The sequence below is a fragment of the Chlorocebus sabaeus genome, chromosome 16, assembly GCF_047675955.1.
Source record: "Chlorocebus sabaeus isolate Y175 chromosome 16, mChlSab1.0.hap1, whole genome shotgun sequence".
NCBI classification, from domain to species: Eukaryota; Metazoa; Chordata; class Mammalia; order Primates; family Cercopithecidae; genus Chlorocebus; species Chlorocebus sabaeus.
Window position 1 is genome coordinate 71,504,633 of NC_132919.1, and position 20,635 is coordinate 71,525,267.

Sequence of the window (20,635 nt, forward strand, 5' to 3'; positions counted from 1 at the left end):
CCTTGAAAACTTGGGTGCGTGGGCTGGGCGCGGTGGCTCACCCTGTAATCCCAGCACTTGAGGAGGCTGAGGCAGGCGGATCACCTGAGGTTGGGAGTTCAAGACCAGCCTGACCAGCATGAAGAAACCCCGTCTCTACTAAAAATACAAAATTAGCTGGGTGTGGTGGCCTGTAATCCCAGCTGCTAGGGAGGCTGAGGCAGGAGAATTGCTTGAACTCAGGAGGCGGAGGTTGTGGTGAGCCGGAGAGCACGCCATTGCACTCCAGGCTGGGCAACAAGAGCAAAACTCCATCTCAAAAAAAAAAAAAAAAGAAAAAAAAACTTTGGTGGGTGGCTGGGCAGTGGCGCACACCTGTAATCCCAGCACTTTGGGAGGCCAAGGTGGGTGGATCACTTGAGGTTAGGAGTTTGAGATCAGCCTGGCCAACATGGTGAAACCTCGTCTCCATTAAAAATACAAAAATTAGCCGGGTGTGGTGGCCTGTGCCTGTAATCCTAGCTACTCAGGAGGCGGAGGCAGGAGGATCACTTGAACCTGGGAGGCAGAGGCTGCAGTGAGCCAAGATTGCACCACTGCACTCCAGCTTTGGCAACAGAGTGAGAAAACCTGGGTGGATGAGAGGACCATTTTTCTGAGATGCAGAAGATTGAGGCAGACACAGATGTGAATGCGGAAGATTGAGGGCCCAGGCATACCTATTTGAGTGTATGATGTCTTCTGGAACTCAGGCTATCATTTGAGCCTAACACTAGGCTCTCTGCGCCCTATACTCTTAGTAGTACTGGTAAATATTGGTTGTGTGAACAGTGCATGCTGTCTGTAGGGACAGACCTGGGTTAAGGGGCCAGTGCCCTCACTAGTAATTATTCTGGGACTGTTCTGCCTCCATCTTCTACCTCACAGGATTAGAATTAAACGTGATCTATTTATGCCACCTGGAACATGTATGAACTAAAACATCCCCTCTTCTGAGTTCCAGGCATTATGTGACATGTCGTGAGGTTGCCCTCTTTTCCTCTCACCCACATTTTCTTTCTTTTCTTTTTTTTTTTTTTAGGCAGAGCCCTGCTCTGTTGCCCAGGCTGGAGTGCTATTGAGCCTTGCAACCTCCGCCTCCTGAGTTCAAGCTAGTCTCCTGCCTCAGCCTCCCGAGTAGCTGGGATTACAGGAGCGCACCACCACGCCTGGCTAATTTTTGTATTTTTAGTAGAGACAGCGTTTCACCATGTTGGCCAGGCTGGTCTCGAACTTCTGACCTCAGGTGATCTGCCCGCCTCGGCCTCCCAAAGTGCTGGGATTACAAGCAAGCATGAGCCACTGTACCCAGCCACCCACATTTTCAAAGTCTCTCCAAAACAGCCCTGCTCCTGGCAGCACTGGGGGGTCATCCCCTCTCCCCTCCCTCAGCCCTTCCGCAGCCTCAAAGAAAACAGAATGGAGAACAGCAGACAGGTTGATTCATAGACTTTATCGGCTTCTTTTCCATCCAGCAGTTTCTGCAATGACAACCGCGCCTATACAATACACATGGTGCACTCTGTTAAAGCTGCAGGGCAAGGGGAGGGGGTTGGGGGGGTCCCTGGGCAGGCATCAAGGTTAGGGGTGAGCAGCAGCAAAGACTGGGCCAGTGTGTCCCAGTATTCGACCCAGAGGGTGGTGGCAGCTGGAGTTCCAAGGCTGCTGGAAGGGGTCAGGAGGAAGGCTGGGAAGCTGGGGGCTTCAGGGAGAGGAGAGTGCATCAGCAGTAGCAGGGAGGGGGCAGGGAACAGGAGGGGGCCCATGGGACACTGTCAGGGCAAGAGGGCATGGGGCACAGCGCCTGCCTATGTTCATAGAGGATTTTTGCCGCAGGAACAAGACAGATCACTGTATAAAAGGGTCTGTACAACATTACCTATGATACAATGTTCACATATGATACAAGGCTCTTTCCCTCTTTGAGTTTTAAAAAATAAATGTACAATTCCAGAACTTTGGGTAAAAAATATATACACCCTCATAGCAGGAACAGCAGCTGCTTTTGCTACTGCTATTGCTGCCTCTTCAAAAGGGAAAGAGGTGGTGCCAGAAAGAAGGGTGAGGCTGTGCCAGGAAACCTCACCCAGTAGCTGCCAGGAGCCCCTGCACCCGTCAGGCCTTGAGGCTGGTGATGGGAGGGAGGGGAGCAGAGGTAATAAAGGCCTTGCCAGAGTCCGGTGGCGCCTTTACAGTCTCCGCCATGCCCCTCCCCCACTTTGGGGCTGCCTGCCCCAGGTATAGGGATCCACCCCACCCCAGCTCTATGGGGAGGACAAAGGAGGAGTCAAGACAGGGAGAGGGACAGAGACCATGTTGTTGGTGTCAGACACATGAGTCAGAAGGGGGATGCCAACTCCCTCCTTAGCAGTTAGATACCCCAAAACGCAGGAATGTGGGCAGCAGACACCCCTAGCTCCTGATACTGCTCTACCCCAGCCCACTGCAAGGCAGGGGGAGGGTCCTCTAGGCAGCTGAGGCCTGTGTTTCCCTGAGCATCTTTTACCCTCTCATCAGAGTCCATTCCCGGACCTTCCAGAGGCCTGAGTGGGGGACTTGCAAGGGCTGATGGGTAACCCCTCCTACCTGCTGCCACTCCCTGCCCTGAAAAGCAGCTTGGCTCACCAGCCTGGGCATGCAGGGCAGCATGAGGAGCTGAGCAGGGAGTGTGGGGGTGGAGAAAGCACCCCGTACCATCCAGGGGCAGAGTAGACAAGGGTAGCACCAAACAGAAGGACCCCTCCCCAGTACACCCAACATCCGCCCTCAATTACCAGATGCACTCCTGCTCCCTAAAAGGAGACATACACACACACACACACACACACACACACACACACAGCAACATAATATTCCTTGGGGTCCCAGCCCTGACCAGGAAGAAGCTGGACAGGTGGTGGAGAAGGCTGCCAATCCCTCCCACAATCCCACTCTGCAAGACACAAGGGTGGGCGGCATTCTCTCCTGCTGGGAAGAGGAAGTTGGAAGCTCCATCCCCAGAACAGATCTTGATGGGAGGGATAGAGGAAGGAGCTTTCTGCCCCCTTTCTCAGAGGGGACAGGAACCAGCCAAGTGTAGTTTTGGCTTGAAGGAGCAATGGGGAGAGGACTTCAGCAGGATGAACAGACTTATGGGTCCAGGGGTAAATCCATCCAACTCTTTCCCGTGGAGCAGTAAGTTGCTCCACGGGAAAGATGTCAGATGTTGGTTGAGACATCGTGCAAAGTGCTTGAGTGCCAGGTGCCCAAGGATCTGGGGGGTCTGACTGGAGCCTCCACTCTCACTGACTATTCGCCTCCAGCTTATAGGAGAGCTCAAAGAGGAGGTTCTGGTTGTCGATGACCTGAAACTGGCGCACGTAGGCCTTGGTCTGCAGGTGATGGGGGGATGCCTCCATGTCCAAGCCTAGTGGGTAAAGAGGGAGAAGCAGTCAGGTTCCCAGCCTCCCTCTTTCCTCTACATACACACCGGGCAGAGGATCAGGCTGTGGACTGAGACAGATGTTGGGCAAGAAGGCCTCTGCAGAGGCAAGGAGAGAATGGGGAACCAGCAAGTGTATGGAAATACACATTTGGACAGGGAGTTCTGCCCTGAACCCTCCCATTCAGTCAAAGCTCTACCTGTACTGCTTTCAGTACCCTGGGTACTCACAAAGGGGCCGGCTCCGGTATTTGCGGATTGTTCTCACTTTTTCGGCCACTGAATGCTGGGAGATGACAAGGAATGAGCCCTGAAAGGGGCACAGAAAGAGGCTCCCCCTCTTACGCTCCCCCTCCGCCATTCTCCAACCCTGCTTTACTCCCTCCAGTCTCCAATTCTGGAGGGTCTCTGAAGGACCAAAGGAGTGGGTGTAACAGAGTGCCAGGTGAGGGGGAGGTGGAGTTGCCCCCAAGCTGCCTGTCAGCTCTGCCACCCGTGGGTGGGTTGCCACAGTGATGCCACCAGGGAGACAGTCAAGAGTCTGTTAGGCAAGCTGGGCACTTGGAGGAAGGCTGCTATTTTTGGGAGGTGATGAGAGAGGGAGAGGATGCAAGCCCCTCACTTGTGGGACTAGAGGTTTGCAGTGCCACTCACTCACCAGCTTCTCAATGTTCACCAAACCATCTACAAGGGTCTTACTCCCTTCGTGCAGAAAAGTCAGATCTAGGGGATGTGGAGAGAATCCAATGTGAGGAAAGGATAAGAGAGGAGGTCCAAAGGGGCCCCTGCACCTGAGGACCCCACTCTTCCCCAGAACCCACTCTGTCTGGAGTGGGGGGCTCTTCTCCAGGCGGATACTCAGGGCTGAGTCGAGAGGGGGCTGGAAGTCTGAAGCGGGATATAGGAGAAGGGAAGCATGGGTGGAAGCAGCACAGCTTGGGAGTTACTCTCTCACCTTTGAGGATCAGAGGCACGAAGGGAATCACAGGGGGCTTCATTTTGGAGATCACTTCTCGGTAGCTTTTGTGGTTCCTGCAGGGGTCCTAGTATTCCACAGGCGAGAGATCAAGGGATAGACTGGCCAATGCGTCCCAAAGATGTCCCCAGCTTCCTCCCTCACCCCCTGCCCTGTATACATTCCTCATCAGATAGGGGTACTGGGGACTTTCTACTGGTGTGGTGGGGAGGGGACTGACTACTCCCCCTTTACTTCAAGAAACACAGGGGCGCAATCCTTCCGCCCTCCCCCTCCAGCATGGTAAGGAGGGTGGGGGTCGCACACACGCCCTAAGCACCTTGAAAGGAAAGCTTGAGGAAGGGGGTTTATGGGAACAGAGGGTTTCTGGGCTCTAAGTCCAAGAGCAGAAGAAAGAGCCAAACCCACTCACCGTCAGGTTCTCAAATTTGCGGAACAAGTTCTTGAATTTCCCTGGCAGCTTCTGCAGAGTTTGAAGGGAGGAGAAGGGATATCAGAGTGGAGCTCCTTGGGTTACACGGGAGCCTCGGATTCATTCTCCCTGTTGGAGCGCAAAAGGGCCTGCATGGCTTGTAGGGGGCTGGGAAGCTGGTGGGTGGGGAAATAAGTCAGGCCTTGGCTAAGTCTAGAAGCTTGAAACAGCCCAGAGGAATTCATTATTCTGGGGAAGGGCAGGTCTCTCTTACGCAGGTGCTTTGTACGAAGATGGCCCCACTGACTATGGCTGAAAATCAGCCCAACTCCCACAGCCAAGTCGGCGACCTGACCTGGCCAAGGGCTGCCTGCTGCGACTCAGGCGGGATCCTGGCTTTTCACTCATTTGCACAAAGACAGGGTCCATTAGCCAAGCTGTGCGCCCTGGGGTTGCATATGCCAGAAGAGGGCGCCTCTCTCCAACTGGCACAAAGACTCCCACCAGGCCAGCGGCCGTCCCGAGAGGATGCAATTCGGGGAGCCCGGGATGCCCAGATCCCCAGGTAGGAACGGGAGGGGTCTCATCACCTCCCAGGTGAGTCGAAGGCGACTGACAGCAGCGTTGTCCAGCCCCATGACCAAGGCGTAGAAAGACAGCAGATCCTGGTTCTGCTTGCAGCTGCGGGGGTGGGAGGCGGGGTCAGGGGCGGGCGGCGGCGCGGGCCTTGGGCCTGGGCTCCCCCTCCCGCCGACGGCCGCACTCACAGGGCCGCGATCTTGATGAACTTCTTGAGCAGCTGCGCGCGCTTGCCCGGGGCCTCGCAGAGCAGCACTTCGGTGGCCACCCAGTGCGTGACCTCGCTGCAGCGCTGCAGCAGCAGCTCCAGGTTGGCCGTCTCCCGGCGGCCACGCTCCCCGTGGAACACGTAGTCCACGAACTCCAGCTGCACCCACGGCAGCGGAGAGGCGGCCAGGGCGCCCGGCAGTGAGGGGAGTGGGTGGGAAGATGGCAGTGCAAGGCGATGAGGAGCGAAAGGCAGGAGGGCGGGGGCGGAAGGGGTGGAAAATAGAAAAATAGAAGGGACAGGAGGCGGCAAAGATGCAGAAAAAGAAAACAACCAGCATTAATAATATTTCACCAGCTACTGAGCACTTACTAGGTGCCAGGCAAGCGCTCACGGCTGACATCCTCAAGACAACCATCTGCTAGGCATTATTGTCTCTGCCTTATTTTATTTCTTTAATAGTGAATATTTTAAAAACACAAATCCTGGGTCAGGTTCTGTGTAAGCAGCACTTGGGCCCTGAGCCACTCTGCTCTGAGGTCTCTCTCTTTGCGATTTTTTTTCAGATGGGGGAACAAAGAGAGGTTACGGCCATGCGTTGCCCAAGGGCTTGCTGCAAGTGAGCCTTGAACCAGGACGTTGTGCTGCGAACACCGTCTCCCAATGGCACATTTCTCCCTCCAGCCCCCCAGCACAGCGCCAGCCTCGGTCCCCACCTCGTGCACACATCGGAACAGCTCCCAGTGGAAAGCAGTTAGGTGGTTGGCAACGTCCTCAGGCTCCACTCGGTGGATCTCCGTGTCTCCAGGGGAGACCTGGATCTCCTCGGGGAGGGGCACCTGGTGGCAGGCAGGGGTATAGGAACTGGGTTCCTGGTGGCAGGGTGAGGGATTGCTCACAGCCCGCCTCAGCCCTCCATTCCAGCCAAGGCCTTGGGAAGTTCTTACCAGAGCCTCATAGCTGTCCCGAGTACAGGCAAACAGGTGGCTATTGATGCCCAGTGTGGTGAAAACACAGTCCTCAGTGGGCTGGAGAAGGACCTTCTCTGCAGGAGAAAGAGCTGCTCATCCTCAGCCCCTGCTGCCTGGACCCTCACACACACCCCACACTTGGCTCTGTCCTATCCAAAAACTCCTCACCCCACACCGACACATTGTAGACTATTGGAACTCATACTATCACCAGTTTATGCCATATTTATCTGGAATTGGTCAAATGATGATTTCTTTTACATTTATAACTTTTTCTACTCCCTTTCTTTCACAGCTTTTCTCTTACTCTGTTGTCCTTGTGACACTGGGAAGGCTGAAATTTTTTTTACCGTAGAGGAAAACAAAGCTTCAGCGACATTGCTGGCTTTCTGCCTTCCCACTCATCCTGTGTCTTTAGCCTGAGAAATGTGGCATCCTTACATACACCGGGAGGTTAAAGGACCAGAACACAATCCATAGGTGAGTGAGGGGCAGCATCCAGGTCAGAACCTGAGTCCTAGACCAGGGCATCCCCAACTTTTTTTTTTTCTTTTTTTGAGACAGGGTTTTGCTCTTGTTGCCCAGACTGGAGCACAGTGTCACGATCTCGGCTCAATGCAACCTCCGCCTCTGCGGTTCAAGTAATTCTCCTGCCTCAGCCTCCCAAGTAGCTGGGATTACAGCTGCACGCTACCATGCCCAGCTAGTGCCTCCCAAACTTTAGTAGGCATAGGAGTCTCCTAGGGGTCTTGTTCAAATGCTGATTTGAATAAGACCAGCAGGTCTGGGGTGGGGTCTCATATGCTGCATCTCTTTTAGAGACAGAGTCTTGTTATGTTGCCCAGGATGGAGCACAGTGCCTATTCACAGGTGCAATCATAATGTACTACCTTGGATTCCTGGGCTCAAGCAATCCTCCTGAGTAGCTGGGACTGCAGGTTTGCACCACTGCACCTAGCAAGATGTTGCATCCTAACAAGCTCCCAGGCAATGCACATGAGGCTTGTCCCAGGACCATACTTTGAGTAGCAAAGGCCTAGAATTCAGTCTCTTCCCCTCCCACAGGGCACTGAGCTTGTGAGTTTCTCCTCTCGGAGCATCAGCCCAGTTCTTCCTGACCCTCACCTCCTGAGGAGGCCACAGCTACCAGGATGAGAGAATCCTCACGCCCCGCGGGCTCCTCTGAATATTGAAGTTTCTCCGTCACCGAGCCCAGAATGTCCTGCACAGATGCTGAAAGGCGGCTGCGTATGGTCACATAAGAGTGGTCAGGCATGTATACGCGGCAGAAGACTGGACGGAAACAGGAAAATGGCTTTCAACAGAGGGCAGAGTGCAGAGTGGCAGCAGCTGGTACAGTTTCCTCCAGGGTGTTCCCCACCTCTGAAGAAGGTCCTGTGAAAGGGGCTGGTTCTACCACCCAGGGAGATACCACTGAGGGTGCCCAAGACCCAGAGACATGTCCCCCTGAACCACTCAGGACACCCCGCCCCTCCTAATGCCCACACTCACTCTCATCAGAGCCCCGGAAGGCCACGCGGGTCTGCAGACAGGAGTCTATCCGGCGGAAGTGGCGGAAGAGTGGCTTCACTTGCTTGCTGGGTGGCTGACTCTCCTCTGGAATCCTGGCATGGACACAGCTGGGCATCAGCACGCCCTGCCAGGCATATGGACAACCAACACCAAGCAGGCAACATCAAGCAAGAATATCAGAATTGGGTCAAGGATGTACCAGCAACAGTTTCAGAAGGTGGTTAAGGGGGTCAGAAGAGAGGACAATGAGCAGGATGGGATAATTGTCCAAGTAACCCTAATCAAATGCCACCTTTTCCATGAATTCTTCTCTGGTCCACCCCACCCACCAGGAAGGTCACTTTCTTGTCTCAACTACTATAGAACATTGGGATAATGTTTATGTTCACCTCTTATCTCTTCTATGAGATTGAGAGCTTTTGAGGACTGGGATTTGGTTCCTACTGAATATTTTTTCATCCTCCAGGGCCTAGCACACTGCTTGGCACATGGTAGGTAGCAGGTCATCAGCCATTTGCTGAATTTTGCTGAAAATAACTTCACAGTCTGGGAAGGAGATAGACAGGCATCCAGCTACTTCTAAAGCCAGGCAGGAGGCGTTGATGATGTAACAAAGGTACCAGGAGAGTTCTGCTGGTGTGGGGGAAGGAGAAAGCTATTCCTAAAAGGAAGATCTAGGAAGTTTTCATCAAGAAGATAGCATTTGACCTGGGCCTTGGAGGAGAGCAGGAAGAGAAGGAGGTGGAGGCCAGGTGCAGTGGCTCACGCCTATAATCCCAGCACTTTGGGAGGGATTGGGAGGCCGAGGTGGGCAGATCACTTGAGGCCAGGAGTTCAAGACCAGCCTGGCCAACATGGTGAAACCCTGTCTCTACTAAAAATATATAAATTAGCCAGGGCTTGGTGGTGTGCACCTGTAATCCCAGCTACTTGGGAGGCTGAGGCAGAAGAATCGCTTGAACTCGGGAGGCGGAGGTTGCAGTGAGCCGAGATCACACCATTGCACTCCAGCCTGGTGACAGAGCAAGACTCCATCTCAAAAAAAGAAAAAAAAAATGTCTGGGTGCAGAGGCTCACACCTGTAATCCCAGCACTTTGGGAGGCCAAGGCGGGTGGATCATGAGGTCAGGAGATCTAGACCATCCTGGCTAACACGGTGAAACCCCATCTCTACTAAAAAAAAAAATACAAAAAATTAGCCGGGCATGGGGGCCGGCGCCGTAGTCCCAGCTACTCAGGTGGTTGAGGCAGAAGAATGGTGTGAACCCAGGAGGCGGAGCTTGCAGTGAGCCGAGATTGCGCCACTGCACTCCAGGCTGGCCGACAGAGTAAGACTCCATCTCAGGAAAAAAAAAAAAAAAGAAAGAGAAGGGGGTGGGAGGAGGGCATTCTGGCATTCTGGAATGGACAATATAACGGACCGTGGGAAGTTGGAGAGTGCAGGAGTTGAGGTGTTATGGATGGATGGGATGCAGATGAGATGGGAAGGAACAGCAGAAGGCAGAAAGGGAAGGGTATCCAATGCTGGGATGTTTCACTTTCTCTTGGAAGCATGGGGAGCAGGGATGCCTTTGGAACAGGAGCATGAAAGATCTCTCTAGTGTCAAGCACAGAGAAGGGAGAGAAGGATGCTAGACCACAAGCTGAGGCCTCCCTAATTGTGCTGGGGACAGAGAAGAGAGAAACTAAAAGGGCAGAATGGATTGATGGATGGATGGATGGATGGATGGATGGATGGATGGATGGATGCAGTGGTGTCCTGAAGCTGGTTCACACTGGCTCACAAGAACATATTGTTAAGTTCTGGGGAATTTTGCCAACTGTTTTTTAAGGAGCCATTAAAATATAAATAAATAAATATATCTCCATATATAAATATATATGTTTTAAACTTATAGTCAGGCCAGGTATAGTGGCTCACACTTAGAATCCCAACACTTTGGAAGGCCGAGGTGGGAGGATTGCTGGAGCCCAGCCTGGACAACATAATGAAACCCTGTCTCTATTGAAAAATAATAATACAAATTAATAAATCATACATAAAATTTGTAATCAAATAAGTTATTATAAAAAAAGTAGTTTCCTTCCTGTTTCACTTTTTTTTTTTTTTTTTGAGATGGAGTCTCGCTCTGTCATCAGGCTGGCGTGCAGTGCCACAATCTCGGCTCACTCCTGGGTTCAAGCGATTCTCCTGCCTCAGCCTCCCAAGTAGCTGGGACTACAGGCGCATGCCACCATACCCAGCTAATTTTTGTATTTTTAGTAGAGACGGGGTTTCACCATGTTGGCCAGAATGGTCTTGATCTCTTGACTTCGTAATCTGCTCACCTCGGCCTCCCAAAGTGCTGGGATTACAGGGGTGAACCACCACACCCAGCCCACCCTTTTTTTTTTTTTTTTCTTGAGACGGAGTCCACTCTGTCACCCAGGTTGGAGTGCAGTGACGCAATCTCAGCTCACTGCAACCTCTGCCTCCCGGGTTCAAGACATTCTCCTGCCTCAGCCTCCTGAGTAGCTGGGACTACAGGCACATGCCACAGTGCCCGGCGAATTTTTCTATTTTTAGTAGAGACGGGGTTTCACCATGTTGGTCAGGCTGGTCTCAAACTCCTGACCTCATGATTCGCCCACCTCGGCCTCCCAAAGTGCTGGGATTACAGGCGTGAGCCACCGTACCTGGCATTTTTTTTTTTTTTTTTTTTAGAGATGGAGTCTTGCTCTGTCACCCAGGCTTGAGTGCAGTAAGGTGATCTCAGCTCACTGCAACCTCCGCCTCCTGGGTTCAAGCAATTCTTCTGCCTCAGCCTCCCGAGTAGCTGGGACTACAGGCGCGTGCTACCATGCCTGGCTAATTTTTGTATTTTCAGTAGAGACGGGGTTTCACCATATTGGCCGGGCTGCTCTGAAACTCCTGACCTCGTGTTCTGCCCGCCTCGGCGCCCGGCCCTATTTTTTTTTTTTTTTTTTTTTTGTAGTGAAGACAGGGTTTCACCATGTTAGCCAGGCTGGTCTTGAACCTTAAGTGATCCACCCGCCTTGGCCTCCCAAAGTGCTGGGAGGCGTGAGCCACCTTGCCCAGCCGTTTCACTACCTTTTACTGCATCTACTATATGGTGGAGATACTACATAATGGCCTGTGCTGCACGTCTCTTCCCAGCTCCTCCTTCAGTGCTGTCACGTTGGTAGCTTGAAATCAGCCATGGTGACAGAGTTTACACTGTAGGAATCAGCAAAAGCTACAAATCAGGGTTCTTTCTCCTGCAGCACTGATTGTTAAATATTTACCATTACACCACTAGATTATCAGACAAATGAATGGGAGAATGGACAAAAAAGTGACTGGAGACAGTGCTTTGTGCCACCCTCCTGTGAGAGAAAAGAGCTGAAATAAAACCATACTGGAAGCGGGGCACAGTGGCTCATACCGGTAATCCCAGCACTTTGGGAGGCTGAGGCGGGCAGATCACTTGAGGCCAAGAGTTCGAGACCAGCCTGGCCAACATGATGAAACTCATTCTACAAAAAGTACAAAAATTAGCCAGGCAGGGTGCACCCCTGTAATCCCAGCTACTCAGGAGGCTGAGGCATGAGAATCACTGGAACCCAGGAGGTAGAGGTTGCAGTGAGCCTAGATTGTGCCACTGCTCTTCAGTCTGGGCAACAGAGTGAGACTCTGTCTCAAAACAAACAAACAAGCAAATCCATATTGGAGCCAATAGGCCAGAGGCAGCCCCTGTAGTAGAGGAACGCAGGGAACCTCTTTCCTGTTCCCACCCCTGCCCCACTCCCCCTCACTTTAGTTCCACCGTCTCCACCAGCTGGTGCAGCCTCAGAGTGTCCTCTCGGAGGCCCTGGTAAAGGGACTCGTCCTTCATAATTAGCAGGTATAGATCCTGGAGAGAGGAGGACAAAGAAGGTGAAGGAAGGGGTCTCATCCCAAGGGCTACTCTCTGCAGGGGCCGGGCAAGGTCTCCATGCCTTTGAGCACAGCAGAGCCATATAAGCTAAAGCCCCCTGACATCTCTTCCTTCCAGGAACCCAGCATAAGCAGTACGGCTCCTTCACAGGGGCCCCCTTCCAGAGCTAATAGCCTGTTTACCCACCTTCTCTTCCCCCAGGCCCACCTTGATGATGTGGCCGGCCCCCTCTTCCTCTTGAAGCAGCCCCTGGTAGGTGTCCAAGAAATGGAGAAGCATGGCTAGACAGGCCTGCTTCCGGCCCAGCCCCTCAGGGCCCTCCATGCCTCCTGCCCGAACAAAGCTGACCCTTAAGTTAAGAAAAATCCCTAGGCAAACAGACCTGAGGAACTGAGAAGCAAGATGGGAGGCTAGGCTGGGTGCAGTGGCTCACGCCTATAATCCCAGCAGTTTGGGAGGCCGAGGCAGGCAGATCACCTGAGGTCAGGAGTTCGAGACTGGTCTGGCCAACATGGTGAAACCATGACTCTACTAAAAATACAAAAATTTGCCTGGCATGGTGGTGGGTGCCTGTAATCCCAGCTACTCCAGAGGCTGAGGCACAAGAATCGCTTGAACCCGGGAGGCAGAGGTTGCAGTGAGTCGAGATAGGGCCATTGCACTCCAGCCTGGGTGACAGAGGGAGACTCTGTGTCAAAAAAAAAAAAAAAAAAAAGGAAAAAAGCCCAGGCGCGGTGGCTCACACCTGCAATCCCAGCACTTTGCAAGGCTGAGGCAGGTGGATCACTTAAGGTCAGGAGTTTGAGACCATCCTGATCAACATGGTGAAACCTTGTCTCTACTAAAAATACAAAAATTAGCCGGGCATGGTGGCAGGCACCTGTAATCCCAGCTACTTGGAAGGCTGAGGCAGGAGAATCTCTTGAACCCAGAAGGCGGAGGTTGCAGTGAGCCAAGGTCACGCTATTGCATTCCAGCCTGGGCAATAAGAACAAAACTCCATCTCAAAAGAAAGAAAGAAAGGTGGGAGGCTAAATTGCCCCCAAATATTCTCTAGATTTGGGGCCAGAAAGAAAGGAGTTTCAGGGGTCCTGGAGCCAAGACCTCCTAATGCCCCAGCCTAGGCTTTTGCTTAGGGTAGATAGTGATGACCACTTGACCACATCCAGCTCCTGCAGGTTAGACAGGTTAGATTTTTCACTTGAGGATAACCTGCCCAGACCCTTCCAACCTCTGGCCAGCCCAGGGCCTGGAGCTCACAGTGTACCTAATAAAGGCCAGTGGTGTTTACCACAAACCTGACTATACCTCACTGGAAGGCCTGGTGTTTCTAAGACAGCTTGTTACTTTATTTGTTTGTTTAAGAGGGAGTCTCGTTCTGTTGCCCAGGCTGGAGTACAATGGCACGATCTCAGCTCACTGCAACCTCTGCCTCCTGGGTTCAAGCGATTTCTCCTGCCTCAGGCTCCCGAGTTGCTGAGACTACTAGGTGCCCACCACCAAGCCCGGCTAGTTCTTTGTATTTTAGTAGAGATGGAGTTTCACCTTGTTGGCCAGGCTGATCTCAAACTCCTGCCCTCAAGTGATCTACCCGCCTCAGCCTCTCAAAGTGCTGGGATCCAAAAGCATGAGCCACCGCACCTGGCCAAGAGCCTGTAACACTGTACTCAATGGTCTGACATTTACAATTAGGTCTTAAAATAACTCTGTGAGAGGCCCATGCTTACATGAGACCCTATGAATAGCCCATCCAGCGGCTCCTCTCTAGCAGACCCTACTGAAGCACAACCGTGGCCTGATGTTCACATCAGACCCCAGCATAACTCACTGGGCAACCAGATGTTTTAGAGCAATAATTCAGTGGGGATAGAGGCGCCCTTAGTAGAATAACAACACCTTGGCTGGGTGCAGTGGCTCACGCCTGTAAACCCAGCACTCTGAGAGGCCAAGGCAGACAAACCACTTAAGGTCAGGAGTTCGAGACCATCCTGGGCAACATGGTGAAACTCCGTCTCCACCAAAAAATACAAAAAGTAGCCAGGTGTGGTGGTGTGCGCCTGTAGTCCTCAGCTACAGGGGAGGCTGAGACAGGAGAATCACTTGAACCCAGGGGCAGAGGTTGCAGTGAGCCGAGATCACACCACTGTACTCCAGCTTGGATGACAGAGCAAGACTCCATCTCAAAATAAATAAATAAATAAATAAATAAATAAATAAATAAATAAATAACACCTTTCATTTGTACAGGGCTCTGCAGCCTCCAAAGCACTCCCACATCTGCTATCAGAGTGATCTTCATAGCAGCTCATAAATAGGCAGGGCAGGTGCTATTTACCTCCATTTTACAGAAGAGGTAACTGAGTCCCCACAAGGTTAGGTAATCTGTCCAAGTCACACAGCTGATGAGTAGAAAAGCTGGGACTGAAACCCAGGTATGTTTTCTTTTCTTTTCTTTCTTTTTTTTTGAGATGGAGTCTCACTCTGTTGCCCAGTCTGGAGTGCAGTCACGTGATCTCGGCTCACTGCAACCTCCGCCTCCTGGGTTTGAGTGATTCTCCTGCCTCAGCCTCCCAAGTAGCTGGGGTTACAGGTGTGTGGCACCATGCCTGGCTAATTTTTTGTATTTTTAATAGAGATGGGGTTTCACCATGTTGGCCCGGCTGGTCTCGATCTCCTGACCTCAGGTGATCCACCCACCTTGGCCTTCCAAAGTGCTGGGATTACAGGCGTGAGCCACCACACCCAGCCCCAGGTATGTTTCCTAGGGGAGAGTTTAGGCTCTGAGATTGCATGTGGGATGGAGGGAGTGGCTCCCTTCTGACCTCTCCTTTTACAAACTCCACAAAAGGATATTACTGGTGTAGCTCCTGCAGAAATTTCTCCGTCGGGAGGAAGAGAGAATGGGTAAGGACAATGTCATCCAGCAGGATATCTGTAAAGATCAGTGGGCACCACGGATGTCAGGAGGGCATTTCCAGAATGAAACTGGAAATGCAGTGCCTCCTTCTCTTGCCCCTGAGGGCAAGTTCTCTTTAGCCAGGCTGGAGCCCCAGCCACCTGCCCCGTCATGCTCTGCACACACGCACACACACATGTGTAAAGGTTCTGGGCAGCCGCTGCGGGGGTGGGTTTGGCAGCTGCCAAGGCAGCTGAAGGGAAGGGGGGGGCGTGCCTTTGATGGCCATGTGCACTTCTCTTCAGAGTATGTGGGAAGTTGGTCAGATAACACACCAAGCTTGAGTTCTGCCTGAAAAAAGAAGTAGCCCACAGAAGATTCTCTAGACAAAGAGTATTTCCAAACACAGAGGTTAGCATCAGTGGGGAGTGTGTGTGTGTGTGTGTGTGTGTGTGTGTGCACGCACGCGTATCCCTCTTCTCCTCCCCATTCCCTACGTAACAGCTTTGAGTTCTAACTAGGCAGGTGAGAACCAGCCTGACTGGAAGAGACTGCCATTGCTTTGATCCCAGAACCTTTAAATAGAAATCCTGTGTCCTTTAGGTGCCCAGAGACAGAAGGGTTAATGATGGAATGGTGAAGGGGAGCGGTTCCTCTCACCACCCCTTTCCCCTCCACACCCCCGTCTGGGCCTGGCTCAGCCAGTCAGCCGGGTACAAGGTCGCCCTGACTTGCAGCCAGCCCTGGGGTGGGGCAGGGCCGCCTGGCACACACAGACAGGCAAGGTGCAGGGAGGGAGCCAGGTGTCCTCACCAGGACAGGTTAGGGCCAGGTCCCCAGGCACGGTCCCAGGACAAAACCAAGGCTTCTGACCGCCTTTGGTTCACTATCCCCTGTGGTCAGTTCTAGCAACGATTTCATTTCGCAAATGTGAAACTGAGGCCCAGAGCTGGGAGGGACTTGCCTGGAGCTGGAATAAGAACCCTGAACCCGAGACAAGCAGAGTGTTAGGGTAAAACCTAGTGGTCAGAGGGGGCTGCTTGGACGTTGGAGAGGCTTTGGTAGGTTAAGAGTAACTTCTGTAAATTCTCTCCTCCCACACACCCTGGGAGGAGACCAGGATGACTTGAGAACATTGGTTTTATTGGAGAACATCAGAGTGGCAGGTTAAGCTGATTCTCATTCAGCCTGAGACTGGTTTGGAATTTCCCAAACTAGTTACTCTGGGAATCAAGGCTGCCAGATAACATGGGTGACATTTCAGGAGTCTTACCCCAAGAGAAATGAGCATAGCATGTGGCACCAGGCCCCTGTAAATGGGGAAAGACAGTTTCTCCCTTTTCCTCCCTGCCCAGCTACCCTGCTGTGTTCTTACAATGAGTCAGAGAGCCCCCAGCTCTGACCCCCAGCTTCAGGGATGGGGGTGAGGAAACAAGAGGCCTGACATCCTTCATAGACTTTATCTCACAGGATTCCTAAGCTGGAGCAAAGGAAGAGTAAGATGGGGCAGAGTGGAGGAGATGCTGATATGGGGGCCACAGCTGGGCATCTGCCTTTTCCAAGGCAGGCTCTGGGCCAATGTACAGCCTCCCTAGGGAATGTGTCATAGAGACACAGCGTGTGTGGTGTAGGCGGGAAGTTATGGTTAGGAGAGCTGTGTGTGTCTGATATTTTTCTAATTAAATCCAAAAGGTGTCAGCTCCCCAGGGCAACTACAGTCTGTGCCAAAGGAGAGGACCCAGGTCTTGAGAAGGATCTAGGAGAGTGGAGCCCCCTTCCACACATCTAGGTTGGGGTTCCTTGCCGAGGGCTGAGAGCAAGTGTGAAAGCCCTCAGCATTAGGGTCTCAGCCAGGGTTCCCAAACCTCAGACCCTCCTGGGCTTAGTGCAATGCCTAGAGCTAGACCTAGAGACCCCTAGGTCTTCTACCTCAGCCACTAACCAGCCATTTGGGGCCTTGGTTTCCTCAAAGGCCCCTTAGTAGGGGTGCTGAAAGGGAATGGTGAAATAGTATCATCATTTAGGGAATAAGCTTCTCAGGGTGTGGTGATTATGTTTTAAAGAGGCCGTGTGCCAGGTCCAGTGGCTCATGCCTGTAATCCCAGCATTTTGGGAGGCCGAGGTGGTAGGGGGGTGGGGGTGAATCACGAGGTCAGGAGTTCAAGACCAGCTTGGCCAAGTTGGTGAAACCCCATCTCTACTAAAACTACAAAAATTAGCCAGGCTGGTGGCTCATGCCTGTAATCCCAGCACTTTGGGAGGCTGAGGCAGGCAGATCACGAGGTTAGGAGATCGAGACCATCCTGGCTAACACAGTGAAACGCTGTCTCTACTAAAAATACAAAAATTAGCCAGACGTGGTGGCACGCGCCTGTAGTTCCAGCTACTCGGGAGACTGAGGCAGGAGAATCGCTTGAACCTGGGCGGTGGATGTTGCAGTGAGCTGAGATCGCACCACTGCACTCCAGCACTCCAGCCTGGGTGAGAGTGAGACTATGTCTCAAAAAAAAAAAAAAAAAAGCCGTGTGCTGAGGCCTGCCACCAAAAGGGAAGAGTGGAAGCTGGAGGCGCTTGGACACCCTGGATGCTCCAGGGCCCTGATGCCGACCCAGCCACCTCTCCCCTTCCAGACACCTTCTGAGTCTACCCCAAGAAGAACACTATCCCCCCACCAAACTGCTAAGGACAACGCATCCCTTTGCTGATGCCTAAAAGGCAGCTTGGGGCCTGTGCCTGTCTGGCACTTCCTCCTGGGGTGGGCCAGCCTGCGCTGTGCAGGCCTCTGAACAGTCAGGGACCCCAGGGTTTTCAGGGCTCAAGCACCTCTTGGGGGTGGCATGGCTGCGCTGGGCAGCTTCCATCTTAATGTGTCAGGCCCTAATTTGGAGCCACAGGAGGAGGTATTCAACATCAGGGACCCATGGGAGTCAGTGGCTACAATGCCCAGGGGAAAGGAAGGGTGACTGAAGGAGAGTAAGAGGCAAGAGGCTCAGGTGCTTCTCCAGATGGGGGTGAGGCTGCTGTAGGGAGGAAGGTGGGTACTGCCCTCCTCTTTTGCGGGAGGGTCTGTGCCTCCGCTAGGCCCCTAGCCGGCTTTCGCGGACCACTCAACCCCATAACCAGGCCCCAGCACGGCGCTACCCCCACGCTCCAAGGGCAAGGAAGAGGAGCCGGGACCAGCCCCTGCTCCGGGTGTTCGAGCCCACCGGCTCCTTACCTGAGGCGCCGCTGTCCCTGGTGGCCCCTCCAGCAAGCCGCTCCAGAACCCGGTTCAGAAGATGCTCTGGCCGCTCGGGGGCGCCCAGGGGGGCCCAGGGCGGCGAAGTCAAGGGCTCGCCCGGGGACAGCTCGTCAGATGAGTAGGAGGAAGGGGAGCGCAGGGGCCCCCCTCCCCCGAGTGGCCCGGGCCCTGGCACCTCCTCCAGCTGCAGCCAGCAGGGCCCCCCGCTGCCTGGCTCCTCAGCGACCCCCGCTGGCTCTCCCCCTTCCTCCTCAGGGGGCGGCTCCAGCCCCAGCTCGGCGGGGGGCTCCCGGAGGAAAGCGGGGAGCAGCAGGCGAGACACGCTCTGACGCCGCTGCAACGACCGCGGTCCCCCGGCTGGACAGCCGCCCCCGCCGGGTCCCCCACCCCCTCCAGGCCCACCGTAGCTCCCCGGACCCCCGCCGGGACCTCCCGCCACCGTTCGGCCCGCCAGCTGCGACGTCTGCTTCTTCAGAAATTTCTCCAGCGGCTTCATGCCCCCCCCGCCCCTCTCCTAGGGGCCGCCGGGGGACCCAGGTGTCCCAGGCGCGGGCGGGGGGGCGGGCGGGGACACGATGCTCAGAGCTGGAGGAGCAGAGGGCCGTGCCAGGAGCCGGACTAGGGGCCAGAGGTGCCGAGCCTCGCTGGCCAGAGTCCAGTGGCCAGTAGCCGGGGGAGGTGCCAGAAGGAAGGAGTGCCCGCTCTCAGCAACCCCCCATGCCGGCTGCAGCCGGCACGCGGCCCGAAGAGTGGGCAGGCTGTGGGGCCGGTGCCCCCGGCTCTGCGCTGCGGCGGCAGAGGCAGCGGGCGGAGCGCAAGGCTGAGAGGACGCGGCGGCGGCTGCGCTCCTGGCCGTGAGGAGGGGGAAGGTGGCAGAGCTGAGACCGCGCCCCCTCCTCCAGTCCCCGCCCAGTCCCCGCCCCTGCCCTTCCTGGGCCCGCCCCCGCGCCGCACGAGGCTTGAACTCGCGCGCTGGGGTTGACCACGAGGGAAACAGTAAGGGACTTGGGTTCTGAGCAGAAGAAATTAAGGGCAAAGGTAAGGCAGAGATTTACCAATGGGGAAGGATTCTTGGCTCAAGGGATAACCGGGTCTCAGCATCATTTCAAAGTCAGGACAGGTCTGTGACCTGGACACCTTGACTCAACTACCTGTGTACCCAAGTCAGGCCTATAGATTGCTGAACCCATGAGTGTGCACCTTTCCCATACTCACAGGAATATGTGGACTTTATCTTCCTTCTGTGAGAAGGGCTGGGAAGGCCTCTTGGGTGAATTAGCATTGCCACTGGAGGCGGTGCCCATCTGTCCTCTCTGGTAGGGCACCATAGGTGGTGTGGGCCTGGTCTGTGGGCAGGTACTGGCAGGCAGGTAGGAGCCAGGCAGGGAGCAGCAGGTTGTGGCAGGTCTAGCTGGGGTGAGGAGGGGATAATAGGCAGTGGGGAGGAGACCAGGAGTACAAGGGCACCTGGGCCCAGCTGGTAGCAGAAGGAAGCAGGGCCATGGAGATAGGTGACAAGCCCCAGAACTGCCAACTATCATTAAGCACAGAGCCCAAGTGTACATAGCCATGGAGTGGGAAAAGTGGTGCCAAATTAGCACTCCAAGTAATCCTTACTCCTGATGCCCACGCCAGGAGCATTCTGTCCTTAAGGATATGCTGCCCCAGAAGGGGGGGAGGGCAGCGTAAAGCCATGTTAAGTGTGAGAACATCCAGGTTAGACTTACTAGGCGCGGAGAGTGGCAGCAGGTTCCAGGTGGGTTGAGGCTCTCTAGACAATGCCCCACCCCTGTTTACCAAGCACCAACCAGGCAGGGACAGGAATGCTAATGGCTGGGAGTGGTAGTAAAACTGAACAGGGTGTGTACGACATACGTATCAATGTATGTGCATATCTGTTCCCATGTGTGCTAGAGCATGTGTTCACAGAAATAAAGCTTTGCACACCCATCTGTTTGTGGATTTGGAAACAGTAAAAAGACGACAGTGCACAATTTTGACTAACAAGCTGTATCAGAGGTCTGAGTATCAGCTTCCTGTGCTCCCCTTATTGGACACCCCAATATCCCCGGGCTTGAAAGGGGAAAGTGGCTGGAATGGGTTGGAGCTCCCCAGGTAGCATTTTATGAACTGAATAGGAAGAGGGAAGGGCTTCTCTCCCAGCACATGCCACAGTTACCAGATTAAGCCGGTTGCCTTGGTAACCTTCTCTCTGGGCAGGATTTGGGAATTGTTGGTTAGGAAGGGTGAATTGGGGAGTGTGAAGGGTGTGGGGGGTTGAAAAGAAAAGGGACTGAAAGACTTCTGGAAGCTAGAAGCTTGGGACACAGGACCCCAGCACTCCCCCAAATGCTCAAGGATATCAGGCAGAGACTAAGTTCAACATTTTGAATCAGTGAGAAGAGCCAGCATCAAGTCATGGTCCTCCTGGAGTGGCGGTGGTTTTCACCCTGACTACACACT

The 20,635-nt window shown here is 53.8% G+C and overlaps 1 protein-coding gene across 1 annotated transcript; it reads right to left on the minus strand.

Moving 5' to 3' along the window:
• Positions 1–1,456: 1,456 nt before the first annotated feature.
• Positions 1,457–19,028, minus strand: RAPGEFL1 (Rap guanine nucleotide exchange factor like 1). Its single transcript, XM_073005337.1, has 15 exons — positions 18,149–19,028; positions 14,892–14,967; positions 12,243–12,384; positions 11,914–12,011; positions 8,098–8,210; positions 7,711–7,878; positions 6,562–6,659; positions 6,331–6,453; positions 5,595–5,773; positions 5,418–5,508; positions 4,828–4,878; positions 4,395–4,482; positions 4,098–4,162; positions 3,671–3,725; positions 1,457–3,424 (listed from the first exon to the last, which is right to left on the minus strand). Exons 1-15 carry the CDS (start codon positions 18,666–18,668, stop codon positions 3,300–3,302), a joined length of 1,992 nt encoding a protein of 663 aa, XP_072861438.1. The 5' UTR covers positions 18,669–19,028; the 3' UTR covers positions 1,457–3,299.
• Positions 19,029–20,635: the final 1,607 nt, after the last annotated feature.